The sequence below is a fragment of the Sycon ciliatum genome, chromosome 3, assembly GCF_964019385.1.
Source record: "Sycon ciliatum chromosome 3, ocSycCili1.1, whole genome shotgun sequence".
In the NCBI taxonomy this organism is placed as follows: Eukaryota; Metazoa; Porifera; class Calcarea; order Leucosolenida; family Sycettidae; genus Sycon; species Sycon ciliatum.
This window is the reverse complement of record NC_088645.1, coordinates 12819363-12835980: the sequence shown is the minus strand read 5'-3', so window position 1 is coordinate 12835980 and position 16618 is coordinate 12819363. Positions and strand designations below refer to the sequence as shown.

The window sequence follows — 16618 nt, the reverse complement described above, 5'->3', positions numbered from 1 at the left end:
TTCAAGCATGCTGCATGATTGTATTCCGAGCATGCACGGCGAACTACATGAGCGCTAGCGCTGCATGCATGCAACCCGCGATATTCATGTGAAAACAAAATGGCGTCATGATTTATTGAAAGACTAAGTGGTATTATTAACGAGTGTTCAAAACCATTAATTTTGAACTTCATACTGTTCGTCTTCTTTTTGACATGCTCTCTTTCCATCGTCCTTAGCTTTTGTTTGTTGTGAGCTGTTTTGGCTTTCTCCTGTACCTCTGGGGGATGCCAAGTGATGGTTTTGAGAGGCTGGTGATGGCTGTGAGCGAGAGTTTGCCGATCGGCGTCGTCCTCGCTGTAGCGATGAAAATACTAGTTACTGCGCACCTGGCAGATATCACAACACGTCGGAGCGTCCAGGAGCAAAGGAATCTTGGGTTTTCACTGGAATCTAGTTCCTCCAGCATCGTGTAGCCCACCGTCGGTGAATGGCGGTCCAGAAAGGTCGAACCTGGTCTTCTGCAGCATCTCGCAGTCCTGCGAGGCACACCGTGTACGCCTGCCATGTATTGTACAAATAAAACTCATGCAGTAGTGGACTCTACAGTGATGAGTCTCAGCCTGTATGCTGCAAAAGACACAGGAAATGTGACTGGTGTCTGTACACTCAGTGATTGGACGCCAACACCCCAGTCTTCTCCTGCAGGATCTGTTTGACATTGACATTATGCAGTAGGTCGGCATTGACCTGGTTTGGCAGCTATCGTAATAGTATCTGCCTGGTTGGATGTAGCAGGTTGGCGTTTGCTCGTCGTCCAGTCCGGAATTTTCTTGTAACTCACGGTGGAGTACGCGCAGGGTTTGTGATCATCCCTGTTCACTTCAATATTATCAAACACAACGTTCCCTTTGTCACTCATCTTATCCTGAGTACTGAATTTGCTGACAATATTGCACCACACTTGTCACAACCTACCGCCACTGCTGGCGGTGGCGACTGGTTCGTCAATGGCGGTGACCAGGCTGACTGACTAGCTTCGAGACAGCGGCCTCGTTGTCAACCCCGCGGCAGCCTTAAGGTTGATTCTATCGATCCAGCCTCAGCGCCATGTTGACGATGCCCTAGTGACTGTGTGTCATGGATTGCCTTGCCATCAGCGGTCATTGCCGTCCACCTTGGTGCAGCCCTCAACAACTGGCTCAGCCCATGGGAGTCTCAAGTGGACAAAGTTGTTGCCAAAGTAGCTCAGAAGACTGGTGCATCGTGGTGTAGGTGAGCACATAACTAGGACTTCCCAGCGCCTATTTGTCCAGGCTGCGATACTATGTGACGTGCTGTACTGCACATTCTTTTCAGCAGTGCAAGGCCGGCAGCTGGACCGACTGCAGGGGCCGCGCACATGCAGGCCGCCTGTTGCCAGTGCAGCATTCTGGAACGTTCCTTCCTTCTGAGATCCGTGGAATAATAACTTTCTTTGCTTCAAAACAAGTTGCTTACCTTTCTGTTGTGCTCCCAGTGTCCTTACAACAATAACCTACAGCAATGTTTTATTTTCCTTTCCATTCCCCAACCAATGAATACTACGATGTTGATTCTATTTCTGAATACTTTAGTGTGTGCCCGCGCACGCACGTGTGTGTGTGTATACCTCACTCGTCACTCGAAGTTCTGTTCCCCATGACTGAAACACTGCCTGTCGTTTCAGGACCTGCCATCATCTGCGGATGGGCATTCAATGATTGTATTGTGTGTGTGTGTTTCATTCAGAATCAGATCCGCTATCGTTGCTATAAGAGAAAATCTGTGGCTTCACATCCAGTGCATTTGTAGATTTGCGTGCTTTTCTTGCCACGGGCGCATACATGGGACATTGTGTGTGTGTGTGTGTGTGCGTGTGTGTGTGTGTGCGTCTGTGTGTATGGGGATATTGTCTGTATCGGCTTTTGGTACTAATGTTCAGGTCTGTGCTTGCATGTGTGAACATGAAATTGTTCGGTTCTGTGCATGCTATTGCTATGTTGTATATTATTGTATGTATGTGTGCATTTCCACGAACAGTGTAGATGAGCGTGGAGAGTGCATTCATCCCTCATCAACCACTTCCCCTTGAGCTTACGAGAGTTTTTTCTGCATACCTCTCATTTTTGTTTGTTTCTCTCTGATACTGTATTGATGCCGGTACCTGTACCTCGATGTGTTCCTCTATCTGCAGTCGCCTTTATCCTTTGGTCAAGTTAACGTTTATTGTGCTCTATTTATCGTGCGAATCAAAATATACAATAATAACACAAGTCATGCTAGAGTGACGACATGTGCGTGTAGTAGGGTTGATGCGATGGGACGTTATAATTAGGTGGAACAGAACACACATTGGGCAGATTGATTGGGCATCATTGATTGTGCTCAGTCTAAACAGTGAACATAATAATTATCTTCAGTGACAGACTGTAGCGGCTAGCCTCCAATAGGTAGCTGGCACTAGTCGCTACTGCTTGTTTGACAGGTGCCGCCAGAACCCCTGTTGTGTCATGCTATAGATGCACATGCCCTATTCTGGGGCATACTGAGGTACTTTGATTTTGTTGACTGCATGTAGACAGCATCCAATAGTAGTACTCGTAGACCTTGGCTCTTTGTAGGTCAACCACCATCGCATGGATCGATCGGTGACTATGCACTTGGAGGTTGAAATAGCCCGCGCTGAACAGATCTTGCCATGGCCCAGGGAGTGAACTCGCTTACTCGACTATCCCGGTTTTAGTTAACCAGCATGAGTGGTGCAATTTGTCCACATCATGTTGCGAGCTCACAGTTGTTTGGGCAGGTTTTGAGCTGCACCACGAAGCAAAGCGAAATAACGGCGTGACTGTAGAGCAAGGAAGCGGCGAGACGGCACTTCTAGGACGAGACAGGCAGTAGAGATGTGTTCACAGCACAAGCAACCTCTCAAACCCTGCCGGTACTCCACAGTTACAAGAAAATGTCGGACTGGACGACGCGCCAATGCAAACCTGCTACATCCACCCAGGCAGATAGCTGCCAAACCAGGCCAATGTCGACCCATGGCATTCCGGTATGTCAATGTCAAACAGATCCTGCAGGAGAAGACTTGGATGATATTGGCGTCCAGTGTACGGACACCAGTGGCATTTCCTGCGTCTTTTTCAGCATACAGGATAGACTCATCACTATAAAGTCCACTACTTCGTGATTTTTATTTGTAGAATACATGACAGGCGTATTCAGTGTGCCTCGCAGGACTGCGAGATGCTGCAGAAGACCAGGTTCGACCTTTCTGGACGGCCATTCACCGACGGTGGGCTACACGATGCTGGAGGAACTAGATTCCAGTGAAAACCCAAGATTCCTTTGCTCCTGGACGCTCCGACGTGTTGTGATATCTGCCAGGTGCGCAGTAACTAGTATTTTCATCGCTACAGCGAGGACGACGCCGATCGGCAAACTCTCGCTCACAGCCATCACCAGCCTCTCAAAACCATCACTTGGCATCCCCCAGAGGTATAGGAGAAAGCCAAAACAGCTCTCAACAAACAATAGCTAAGGACGATGGAAAGAGAGCATGTCAAAAAGAAGACGAACAGTATGAAGTTCAAATGGGTTTGAACACTCGTACCACCAACCACTTTCAATAAATCGTGACGCCATTTTGTTTTTTAAAACACGCATACGGTCCACTGGTGCATTCGTTACTGTGCGAACACCATACCAGCGCTATCATACGACTGTCAGTGTCACCATGGTCACTTCACGCTGAATGTTTGAAAGCACTGCTCTCTATTTTCATTCCATTCAAACACCACCTGCTCCATTGAACTGCTCCTGAGCCAATAGACCAATCCCGAAAAGATTGTCTGGGTTCGTGAAAGGGGGCACGCGTGCAAGCCAGAATGTGTGAAGTGCATCGTTTTGTATTCAGTTTGTGTGTGTCAGCTCATGGCGGAGGAGAGAGAGACTTTTGCTCGCCGAGCTGAAGCGAAAGGATTTGATGGAGTCCTGCCAGCAGCTAGTCAAAGGACCTTCGGTACCTTAGGCAGACCCTGACGGAGTTTGGAGGCCAGCTAGCTCTCGGTGAGGAGAGAAACATTCGCGTGGCGATCGACTCTCCGTAAAAAATGCAAGCTCCATAGCGCCGACATACTGCAACAGCTACGATTTCAGCTAACTAACTTCTCGATCTGCTGCTTCACATAGTTCAACTATTTACAAGTCCTGACTGTTGTAGTCTGAAGCTGGAGTCTCATCGCCCACCTACAGGTAGCTTTTGGAGCTGATGGATTTCCCGACTTGGACTCCTTCCGCAAACTCTCGCAACATTACTACAGCGTATGCTGTGTTTCCGCACGCTCGTGTCGACATGTCATCTATACTGTACATGTACCGGGTCGCGGAGGAGCTGGACGACCTCCGCTGACTCCAGGTTTCCGAAATACTGCCGTCGTCTTCGTTGATGTCGCTGGTGACATTCTCCCCTTGCAGGACGTGCGCATAGTTGTCGTCCCGGGGGTAAAGACTATGTTGTCTTTCGAAATAGTTCTTCATCACGCGCGAATGATGTTTCTCATCATGAACTCGTTCCGACGGTGTGACACAGCGATGGTCTTTGGTGGGGCACTGGCTTGGCGAAAACGATATCTTCTTGTGCAATATAACATTGATCGGCTGCAGATGAGTACAGTCACTTCGTGGTTGATCCTATGAGGGCAGCGGCCAGGAAAGAGGCAGGACTCAGCGAAAACGAAGCGCTCGCAACAAACAATAGCACTCGAAATATCTCGTAAGATTTAGGGCCTATCGCTTTGAGCCACAGCGCTCACAGCCTTGCCTACTTCATCAAAGTGAGCTCTACATGTTCGTTGACCTCTTCACACTAACCAGAAGAGCGAAACAAGGATTATGTCTTAGCATTTCAACTCCAACAGCAGACCATTACCAGTGCGAGAGAGAAAACTACGAAGGGCTTTGTTTTCTGTCGCATCGTCTCTTTTGCATGCAACTAACGAGAAAACCGTGTACTTACCCTCGCATTCACACGCGAACTATCAAACACGTCCTGTGCCGCATGCTGATCAGGTAGTGCCATGTATGTGTTGTACAGTGTACTCTCAGGTGACATGCCCCCTTTCGAACCCAGACAATCTTTTCGGGATTGGTCTATTATTTGTTTGAAGAGAAAAGGCATGCATGGGAACAGCTGAATGTAGGAATTCCCTCTCTGTCTTTCTGAGCAAGTACTCATCGCACCTAGTTCACCATGGCGTTGTTGCATTCGAACAGGACAACGCACTTTGCAGGTTTGTTTCTCGTGTCAGTGCTAGCGGCTGCTACGCGCCTGTACAAGCTGGATGAGCCTCCTCACATCGCGTAAGTAGCAGTTCAGGGCCACGCATGATGCTGTTTGTCGTAAGGGGCCGTCCGTAAATATCGATGTTTTTTTAGAGACGATATTGGTATGGTGCGTCTGGGGGGGGGGGGGGGGGGGAGGGGGTTTGAGCCATGTGCGTCTTTTCGAGCATCAGAAAAATATCGATGTAAATATCTGAAGTTTCGCCGATCCCTGCACGCGGACGTCTAAATGGCTATACAAGAAATGTGAAACCAGCTTCCGTTCACGGAGCTAAAACTCGCGACACAAGAACAAAATCAAAAATTAGAAGCTGTACGCCCATGGCGAATTTCAAGAGCAAAAGAATGAGCTATTGATTGTGGAAATCGGCCGAACGATGCCTGCAGGAGACCTTTTTCAAGACGTAGAGGCAGTGCGAACAAACACTTCATATTATTGACAAAAAAGGAGAAAAAAAGGAGCATCCAAAAATATTGATTCCATGATCTAGATGTACATGTGCGTCTTCTGGGGGGAGGGGGGGGGGTCAAGGGAGAGAAGCACCAATATCGTCTCTAAAAAAACATCGATATTTACGGACGGCCCCTAACCCGAATTGCTCGAATATTGTTGGGAATTGGGAGTTTCCTCGAAATATATTTGGGCTTGAAGTTTCCCAATACATCTATATACCGTTGGCGGTGGAGTGCCCATCTGAAATTATTCATCTACAAGGTACATGTCATGGCGGGTTATCACTGCATTGGCAGCCAGGCCATTGGAAGGTGAAATAAATAAATAAACGAGAGAGCTTGGAAGCTCAGGGCCCTACGCTATGCTTTTTTGTCTTGATGACCTAGACAAAAAAAAGGATAGGGATGTTATAAATTCTTATAAATTTCTTCTTTTTGTTTCTAGACATAACCTGGGATTCGAACACGCACTATCGCCTTGCATGCATCCCCCTACACTTAGGATACATATTAATTCTTCCAAGTTGCTTCACGTTATGATCTTGTATTTGGAAGCCCTATTTGAATATGCATTGTGGTCAGCCGTCTTTCATTGTACGGTACGGTACGATACGGCACGGGACAGGTACGGGACAGGTACGGGACAGGCACGGGACCGGTACGGGACAGGTACGGTCGAGGGTAATACGACACCATCTACCGCCTTGATGACGGCAAAAAAAGAATAGGGATGTTATAAATTTTTCAATTTTCCTATTTTTTAGGCATTACCTGGGGTTTGAACCCGCACTATTGCCCTACATGCATTCTCCCATACACTTCGCATTTAAACTCATCCTTCCAAGTTGCTTCACGTTATGATCTTGCGTTTGAAAGCCCTATTTGAATAGTGCGGCCAGCTGTATGTGGCCAGCTGTGTTTGATAGTACGGTACGGTACGGGACAGATACGGGATAGCGCCAGGCGTGACACAAACACACAAACAAACACCACACCAAATTAAAGCTGTGTGGACCCTGGCTAGCGCCAGACGTTACTGAAGTAACGTCTTTTGCATAGCTACGGGAATAAATAGATGTGCATGTACTAGTGCACACTACAGTTTATGTGTGATAATGGTAGGGAAGTGGAGTCGGGGGGGGGGGGGGGGCATTGGAAAGTCAAACCTCACATTACCGCACAAATTCGTTTTCCACAAAAAAATATCCGGATAGGCGAGGGATCCGGATAATCGAGCACACGTCCTGAATGTATGCAGGACAGGCATATGCTCTAAATCGGTAACCAACGATTTTCTTCCAGATGGCGAGGGATCCGGATAAACGAGGACCGGATAAGCGAGGTCTGACTGTACCGCAATTGTCAGATTGACATTTGTCAAGTAACACAAGAATGTGGATTGAATGTTATTGTGTTGCCATGAGCCAGCGTAGGCAACAAAGTAATGTTTTGCTCAACACCAAGGCTGCATCCCCAACAGAATGTGTACCTCTGATCCATGCCCTTTGTCCATCAAGATTGCTGAACGACGTCCTTGCGTTCCTTACACTTTCTGGAAAGTATGTGGTAGTAGCTGCGTTTCGACTTCGTAGTTCTTCTGTACTTCTGCTCAGTTGTATCTGGTCCCGTTCTCATGATCTGTATATAGTCCAGTGTCCACAGGTCAGAAGGAGCAACACAGAGTACGCGGCTAGTTGACTGACATGATCACAATGTAATTCACTGATCAGTACTGTAGTTTAGGCACTGGCGGATAATGCCGGCAGAAAAATTGGCAGAATTTGGTACTTTTCCTGGTAAGTTTCATGCATGTTTGGTTGTGGATAAAGAAGTGGAGCAGAATTCGAGGAATTGCCCGCCAAAGGGTTTGTGTGGTTCTGCCAATTTCACTGCTTTTCGAGCAGAATCTGCCACCTTTTCGAGCATTATCCGCTGGTGCCGACTGTAGTTACATGTACCCGCACTTGGACAGCCACAGCGCTGCTCAATGAAGTATGATCGCAAGAGTCAAGTCCACGCCAGCACACACTTTGCAGCGTTCTGTGTTCCCTCGGTGTACATGCAAATATTGTGTTCTTCATCATCAAGTGGCCTTAATGCAGCATTTGTGATACTGCAATCACTTGCTGTTGTTAGAGCTGTGTACCTTTTATGGTTGATTATGCGACTTACACTTAATAATATAATAATATGCGACTTACAGGTGGGACGAGACTCACTTTGGCAAGTTTGCTAGCTACTACATCAACCGCACATTCTTTCTCGATGTGCACCCGCCTCTTGGAAAGGTATGATCTACTGTAAAAGCCCTATATATAACGAAGTGCTAAATCTAACAAGTTAACGAGAAGAAATCTGTCGTTTAAATAGAAAACGTTACACAGAAGTCAACACAGTAATATTGTTGCTATTGAGCGTTGAGAGTGAGTGAGTATCGTTACCTTTGGCACACGTAATCCAGTCAATTTTAGGAAATCGTTATAATTATATGCGGCTCGTTGGAATAATGGCTTTTTTTAAACCTAGGAATGGACATTGATCTACAACAAGCCAGTTCAGTGTGCTTAGTTCCGTTTTCTTCTAGTTCCATGATTTGACACAATGGCTTTTTGTCAAACATGAGTTGTGTTTGTGCATCCGTACAGTTGTGTGTGTGTGGGGGGGGGGGGGGGTGTGTCGTTCTGACACATTCTCTCCCGTTCTCTCACTCCCTGTCTCTCTGTCTCAAGGGGGAGGTTTCGTTCTACATAATTACGCAAGGAAATAACGTAGAAATTGCATGTGATTTCATACGTCAAAATCAGCCCTGTTGGGTTTCGCTCTACGTGATTTCTTCACGACCGCTAAACATGTGATATTGCATTGGAGACACATCGGTTGTTTGCGCCCACCACATGCACCACAAACCGAAACCACATCCTCCACTTTGTTTTCCACATGTTGTGTGCCATGTGTTTCTCACGGCTTAAACATTGCCATGGATAAATGCGGATAATGCAACAAATGTTTCGAAAGGTGCTACGGAGGACCAAACGTGGAAAAGAGCTTTCCCGCGGAAATCCATAGAGAGATTTACGTCTGAAAGTTGCCCTTGCTCCCCGGCTCATACGACATACGGATTATTATACGTAATTAAGTAGAGCAAAACCTCCCTGTTGTATCTCTCTCTCTCTCTCTCTCTATCTCTCTCTCCCCCCCCTCTCTCTCTCTCTCTCTCTCTCTCTCTCTCTCTCTCTCTCTCCCAGTCTCTCCTTCTTTCTCTGAGAGTCGATTGTTGAAATTGGTTACCGAAGGCTGAGAGCTTTGATATCCAGAGTGATTGATATGTTGAATTTCGCGTTAAATATAGTTCTGCTCAATGACATCCGACTGCGTGGGGCAGCCATAGGGTTTTCCCCTCTTTAAGACTGACATGTGTAGCTCTACTGCGTGTGTTCAGATGGCCATTGCACTGGCTGGTTACCAATCTGGTTATGATGGCACGTTCGCATTTGACAAGCCGATGGATCCCTATGGCAACACGTCCTATTATGGCATGAGACTGGTAAGTTTGGTGTGCACTGGATGTTGAGGATTTCTATTTGAACGTCCCTATTTCTCCAGTGCTCTTGTTCTTAACGGACAAATAGAGGAAAACATTATTTTCCATTCTCATTATCCAGCTGTCATTGCACAGTCTTTTCACCTCTGGTCTGGACTTGTGACATCATCACAGTATGGACAAAATTCCTCTATCTTCATTAGTTTGAGGAAATGAAAAGGGAAAAGTCTAAAGGAAATGTTGACTCTCACCATAGGATACGAACCAGGGACCATTGCTACTAGCCCCTGACCTACTGCCTAGCTGATATCCAAACAGAGTCTTTGTATATGAATAAGAGAGGACCGAAGAGCTACAAGTTACGCTATAATATCCACTAACACCACCAGTTTCTTGACAATCAGCTCATGCGATAACATTGCACGACAATGACCAACGGCACTGACGTTCTACACCTAACTAGCAATCAGCTCTAGCACGTCTTGGATGCGCACTCCAACAGCCTTCCAGCTTGGAAGGTTCTAAGTTATAGAAATAACATAAGAGTAGGGGAAGTCAAGAATCTATTTCCACATCTTTTTCAGACTGGCATACTTCAACTCTATTGTAGCAATCTCCTGCTCCAATATTGCCATTTTTTAGTGTTTATGCTGCAGTTCTGCTGTTGCTCTAATGGTACCTGTGTTGTGTTGTGTTTCTGTGTATGCGGTCCATGCTGCAGTTCTGTGCCGCTTGTGGCACCCTGTGTATACCTCTTGCTTACCTGACTGTGGGTGAAATGAGCGGCTCAACAGGTGCTTCCTTCCTCACGGCTGTCTGGATGATATTCGGTGAGGGTGCCTTGTTTATAGTGAGTCATTAGGGACGCAGTCGCTTACAATGGGTAATAAGCTGCTGCGGAAAGCCAACTTGCATATTAGTGAGGTACAGGGCACGATAGCGACAAGGGTTACTCGTATGTTTGCAGAGAAACCTGAGACCTACCATTGTGGCTTTTCCATATGCACAAGGATTTCTCGAAGATGCCAGCAGAAGGATTTTATTGCTACGATAAGCATGTCTGCTTGAAATAGTACAACCAAGATGGATCAGTTTTACAGCCAAGATTGTAAAAATATTGACTCGTATCCCCAGTGAGTATACCTGGATTTTAAGTCTGCCGGATATGTGTGCCCCATTCTGTCCACCATGCAGAAATCGTGTTGCGTGCTGTGTTGAATGTTGATATGAGGTTCGCTCGAGCCCTGATGTGCGGAGGCTACAGGCTACTACAACATGTAGTGCAACACATGCACGTGCTTTCTACTGGCATAAAATAATTGTTCATCTCAAGGGTATTACCTCAGCTCTAATGCGAATATATACATGCGTGGGAAGACGTACTCGGATCAAAAGTCGTATGTTCCTATTCACATGCTTTTACAATGCCCTAAAGGCCGGTTCATACTTCATTTCGCGAACTTGAAAGTCATCGCGCGATCGTCGCTCGATGGGCCAAAATAGTTGAGCTCAAGTCAACTTTCCCGTACGCAAAATGAAGTATGAATCAGGCTTAAGATGAGTGCCAGATCATATCTGACTGGTGTCGTATTTCCCGGAGCGTAAGCGGCACCCAGATATTTGGTTGCAAAATACTGGCATATACCCTGTATTTCATGGTTTCTTTGACAGTCGTACTGCCGTGGACATGGAAATCCAGTCGATTGACCGGGGCCGATGCTCCCAGCGCATACAGAACAGTGCTTGATCCGACGCGATCAGGCCAGCGCGCTGCAGCGCATATAATACAAAGTCATGCACGTGTGTACTGCTGCCCACGGCTGCATGGCCAGCGCCCTGGGGCCGCTAGAAGTGCGACCGGATTTCCATGTCCACAACCATTATTATAAGCTGCACTGCCTTTGGGGGAGGGGGATAAACTTTGAGTGTTCAAATTGCGGCTTAAACTCCAGTAGTCAAAAGCACCGCAGCTTGTCTTTCATGTGTCACAGCTGCAACATCTGTGTCCGTGTTTCCAAGCCCTCTGAGATTCGGTTTGCTTGTTTGATTTGTTTATGCAGACACTGGTTTGTTGACTATATCACAGTACATACTTCTAGATCCAGTGCTGCTGGTGTTCATCATGTTTGCTGTACTCTGCATGGCAAAGACACAGTCCTACCATCTGCAGCACAGGTGAGGGCTATGCGCTTTTGCAGCTTCAGGACGGTCACTTTTGTTGCATATCTCAGGGCTAGTAGTAATAAAGGGACCTTACGAAAATCCGAGTTAGCACTGAAGAGTCCAGGCAAAGACGGGTAAAAGTGTTAAAAACCTACGACTAAGAGGCATCAATTGGCAATACACAGGAAAAAGCATTTCACTTCCCCGTAGTGTTCAACCACAGTTCAGTCATCCAACAATAGCCTGTCGCATGGTGCCCAGAGTTGACGTAAAAAGCCCTGGTCCACTGTAATGCTGACTAGTGTTTGCTATTCAAATCTCCCTGTGTTCTGTTCCTGTCTAGGTCATTCACGGTGGGATGGTGGTGTTGGCTTTCCTTGACTGGTTTATCACTGGGATGTGCTATAAGGTTAGCTATTTCGGAAACACATCCTGTGAATGCACTGGCTTCGCGATGAAGACTGGGTCTTTGCCCTTTCCTTCCCATCGAACGTAATTGTCCGTGTGGTGACTCTGGTAGGTAGGTTGGTGTTTTGCCCAACCGTTCCTCCGCAGCGTACTGAAATCAGGATCCAGATATGCTGTTGCTTGACTTTGAAGCCACCCGATGGTCGAGAACCCCAACTGGCTGGCACTTGATCCTCTGCAGCGTACTGAGATGAATGATCTACCTATACCATATCTAGATAGACTGCTTGACTTTGAAACCGCCTGGTGGTCAACAACGCCAACTGACACTTGATCGGTAGGGAGAGTGGTTGCTACGTTTCTGACTCTTGTATTGTCAGATTCTCACTTCCATGGTGCAGTCTGCTTTCTGCTGTTCTTGTGCATGCAAGTTGTTATATTTCTGCTACACAGTTAGCTACCGTTTCATAGTATGTATTGTGCATGCTAAGATTTGATTGTTATTGTTTTACTTAACCAAGAACCTACTTGAACTGATGAGTCTGTGATGGTTTGTGAACACTTGAAGTAGGTGCCTAACACCGAAATGAGTTCTTCTGCGCAGCCAACTGTCTGTATGTTAGTACAAGGGGACATAACAGCAATGTTGCCGTGTGCTCTGCTGTGCTGTTCAGTGAGACAATGTTGCTTTTGATCATTTCCTGTGCCCAGTGTCAAGTGGGTCGGCCTCTTCATTGTCCTACTTGTGGGCTTGTCAACTGTGTCCGAGCTTTGGGACGTACTGCTTGATGTCAAGAATGGAGCGGTTAGTTTGGCATGTGTGTGTGTGTGTGTGTGTGTGTGTGTGCCACAGTGTGTATATGTGCGTGTGTGTGTGTGTTAACGTGTGTGCGTGTGTGTGCGTGCGTGAGTGCTTGTGTGGATTGTCGGTGTGCCAACTAGTTTAGCGTGTTAGCGATTATTCCAGATTGTGGTAGGTTTTTACCATCGGGCTTGACTTCTTGAAGGTGTATTGTAATGTCTGCCACCTATGCTGGCAATGCTAATTTCTAGTTTGAAGTGTACTTATCCACTGACCACTGGGATATATGAGTATGGCTGTGTTAACCATTTTTTGGTCAATGGTGTTAGTGAAGCCGAGTATCAGATCTCGGGCTTACATTTAGGTGACATGCTGTAATTCAGTCATACCTCTGTTATCCAGGCGGCCCTTCACTGAGCACTGCCGGTCACTTAGAAATGTCCTTAACTCACAAACACATACGTTTTAATCTGGGGAAAGGCCATAGATAATTATGGCATATAACGTCACTATTTCCACAAAAAAGTGACAGAGTACTAATACTTCCACTGAAATTCGCCGTTTTCCCTTTTTTATCTTTCCCTCAAACCAGTGAATACTTGTCTTTTTGTTTTTCCATTGCAGCGAGTACTCCTAGGTCACTTTGCGGCTCGGTGTGTTTGTCTGATCTCGATTCCAATCAGTGTCTATATCCTTTTCTTCCTTATCCACTTCCAAGTCTTGAAGAAGAGGTAGGACACGTAGAAGAGAGAGAGACAGAGAGACAGAGAGACAGAGAGAGAAACTGAACAGCTTGATTACAAAACGTGTTATTTTTCGTTGGCTGAGCGTAGCGAATGAAACGAAAAATGTATTTTTTGCCAGCATTTTCACTATAGTTGCGGGACCAGGATTGCGTCAGCTGTTTTTTTGGTCAGTGTTCTCAAACTTTTCTCTTCATCGTGGTCTTTCTCTTTTCGTTGTAGTTGAGTGAAGAACGACCTCAGTACCACTGTGATCTGAATCTTTCTGTTGTGTGTGGGTGTGTCTGCAGTGTACGCAGAGGTCAGCTAGCTGGCAAAAAGCTATACATCCATTTCACCACTTGTCGGATAATTGCCAAAAAGCGATACATTTTATGCGTGATCTGGATCTAAACCCATACTTCTCCAGCAGTTTTGAAGAGGTTCACATGCACTGGTATAGACTTGTAATGCTAGCGACATTGTCACCTATCCTTTCTCCTTTTCTTATCTTGTTTAAATTTGCAGTGGTAATGATGATGCGTTCTTCAGCTCAGCGTTTCAGGCTACTCTGGATGGTAACAGTATTAGTAACTGCACAGTCCCACCCGGTAGGTGCTGCCATCGTGTGTGTACTTGCTCTGCTGCTTTCGGATGTGGCTGAGATAGGACCTGGGAATTTTGCACTGCCACTCCTGTTGTATAGTGATTGTGTTGTTTTCCTCCGTGATGATATTCCCCCAACTGTCTTCATCTAGTCGCGTGCATGTGTGATATGAGCATGCGCGATCTTGTAGTCGAGAGTCCCCTTGCCAGTCTTCTTGTTCGTCTCTTTGAGAGTTGCTCTATCTGTCTCTCTCTCTCACTCTCTCTCTCTCTCTCTCTCTCTCTCTCTCTCTCTCTCTCTCTCTCTCTCTCTCTCTCTCTCTCTCTCTAACTGTTTGCCTCAGAAATTGCGTATGGATCAGTCATCACACTGCGTAGTGCTCGCATAGCGGGTGGTCTGTTACACTCCCATGCACACCTCTACCCGGACGGTATTGGCGCAAGACAACAGCAGGTAGGTTCATCTACCAAACTGGGTCGACACCAGCAGCAGCACATCTTACATGTTCATAACCTGTAGCCTGTGGTGTCTGCTGCACATACCGTACTTTGGCAAAAATGGCCAAGGCGCTTAGTAGTCTGCGAGCTCGTAAACTTTCACCCGATTTAAATATAATCCAGACGAAAGCCCTGAAATGATGCTGCGCTTATTTCAGACAGGCCGTAGTAAAAGACCGGCACTAGTTTCCGAAAATACGCTAGGTTCAATACTGCGGCCGTAACCCTTGCCTCATGTTAGCTGTTCATCGTCTGATATGTCCATACTGTCCATGTTGTCAACAGAGGTATGCTGCTGCTTACCTTCTTGTGTGTTCATAACTCCCTTTCATCCTTTTAAAGGGGAAGTTAAGGCAAAAATTAAAATTTCACCAGTTGTAGTCTTCGGGGTGCTGAGTCGAATGGTCTTGGTCTGAGAAAGCTGAGACGCTCCCTTCCTACTCGAATCCCAATCGAACTCGTGCACTTCCACCGAAACTGGGTGACTGCGCCCTACTAGATGGGGATTTGTATGCAAAATGTCACTAAAAGCGCCATTTCGTTCTTATAAAAGCACGGATGACCGCGATTGGCCCATATGTTGTAGTCTTTTGGACGCTGAGTCGATTGGTTTTGGTCCGAAAAGGCTGCGATGCAGCGTTCCTCCTTTATTCCCAATCGAACATGGTTGAACAAGTGGTCACGTGCTCCTGGGTGCCCAAATCACCTGGTCACCACGCCAGCAGGCGACAACTTTCACACCAAGGTTCAACTCGAGTTCAACTCGAGTGACAGGACTGCACCCAAAAAAGGTCAAACAGGCTAGTAAGTTGTACCCTGCAGGCACGGTGACCAGCTGACTGGTGTACGCAGGAGCACGTGACCACTTGTTCAACCATGTTCGATTGGGAATTGATGTGTATCTATATTCATTACGTCATAGTTGTACTGCATGCACGCACACACACGGATTAGTTGAGTGTGCTTCTTTTTCCTGTTGTTCTTTCTCATGACATGTTTTGTTTCCGTTCCCAAGTCTTCACGAATAAATAGTAACGTATCATGGCGCAGTGAACAGGATGGGCGTGATGTGTATCTATATTCATTACGTCATAGTTGTACTGCATGCACGCACACACACGGATTAGTTGAGTGTGCTTCTTTTTCCTGTTGTTCTTTCTCATGACATGTTTTGTTTCCGTTCCCAAGTCTTCACGAATAAATAGTAACGGATCATGGCGCAGTGAACTTGTTCTTTCCTGTGTCCGTGCCTTGTGTCCGCACCTTGTAGTGTTTGCACGGGCCCAGTTGTTTTTTCCGTGTGAAGTAGTAGTTTCCGCGATCGAAACTCTGTCTCAGTTGAATTATTTTAGTAGTGTATTTGTTCGTACTCGTGGACGAGTGACTAATCGTAATGGAACAATCACAGGACGATACCGGATTTGACCTGTCCTCCGCGACCGAGCGACAGCAGGAATCTCAAATGGGTGTCCTGATGAAATTTATGGAGCAGCAGATGCGTGCAGCTGAGGCTCGTGATAAGGCGATGCAAGATCTGTTCAAGAATGTTCAGAGCAGGTCGCTATCACCATCGCAGCCTCAGTTCACTCCGCAGCCCTCAGCACCAGCTCAGTCCACCTCGCAGACCTCAGCACCACGGCCAGTGAACAGTGTTTCCTGCCCACACTTATTGTCGTCTGCGACGCTGGCTGATTTTCACTCCTTCGTTGAAAGCTGGAGAGATTTTAGTGTTTGCCAGCATTTGGCCAGCCAGGCTCGTGAGGCCAGAGTGGCAACACTCCGTCAGTGTTTCGATGAGGAGCTGCGACGTTTTATCCGAGAGGATATTATTTGCATACCAGCTTCAGCTGACGTCGACCTGATGCTGGAGCGCATTCAGGCGTATATCAGACGGCAACGTAATCCACTGTTGGACCGCATAGAGTTTTACCAGCGTGTCCAGCAAGCTGGAGAATCATTTGATGCGTTTTACACAGCCCTGTGTGAACTACAAAGTGCATGCGACTTCTTGTCACACAGCCTATGTGGAACGTGTGATGCTCGCTGCTGTGCGCAGTGCAAAGGCCTCGGCCGTACCCT

At 46.8% G+C, this 16618-nt stretch overlaps 1 protein-coding gene across 1 annotated transcript in view; it reads left to right on the top strand.

Moving 5' to 3' along the window:
- Nucleotides 1–3702: 3702 nt before the first annotated feature.
- The window catches only part of LOC135811478 (protein O-mannosyl-transferase 2-like), a 30614-nt gene continuing 17698 nt past the window's right edge, over nt 3703–16618 (top strand). Inside the window, exons 1-11 of the mRNA XM_065324719.1 lie at nt 3703–3832; nt 5159–5364; nt 8003–8087; nt 9239–9343; nt 10062–10170; nt 11401–11515; nt 11847–11912; nt 12623–12716; nt 13338–13444; nt 13964–14046; nt 14386–14495. Coding sequence (XP_065180791.1) covers nt 5255–5364; nt 8003–8087; nt 9239–9343; nt 10062–10170; nt 11401–11515; nt 11847–11912; nt 12623–12716; nt 13338–13444; nt 13964–14046; nt 14386–14495 — 984 coding nt within the window. The 5' untranslated portion in view covers nt 3703–3832; nt 5159–5254. The remainder of the gene's footprint in view (nt 3833–5158; nt 5365–8002; nt 8088–9238; nt 9344–10061; nt 10171–11400; nt 11516–11846; nt 11913–12622; nt 12717–13337; nt 13445–13963; nt 14047–14385; nt 14496–16618) is intronic.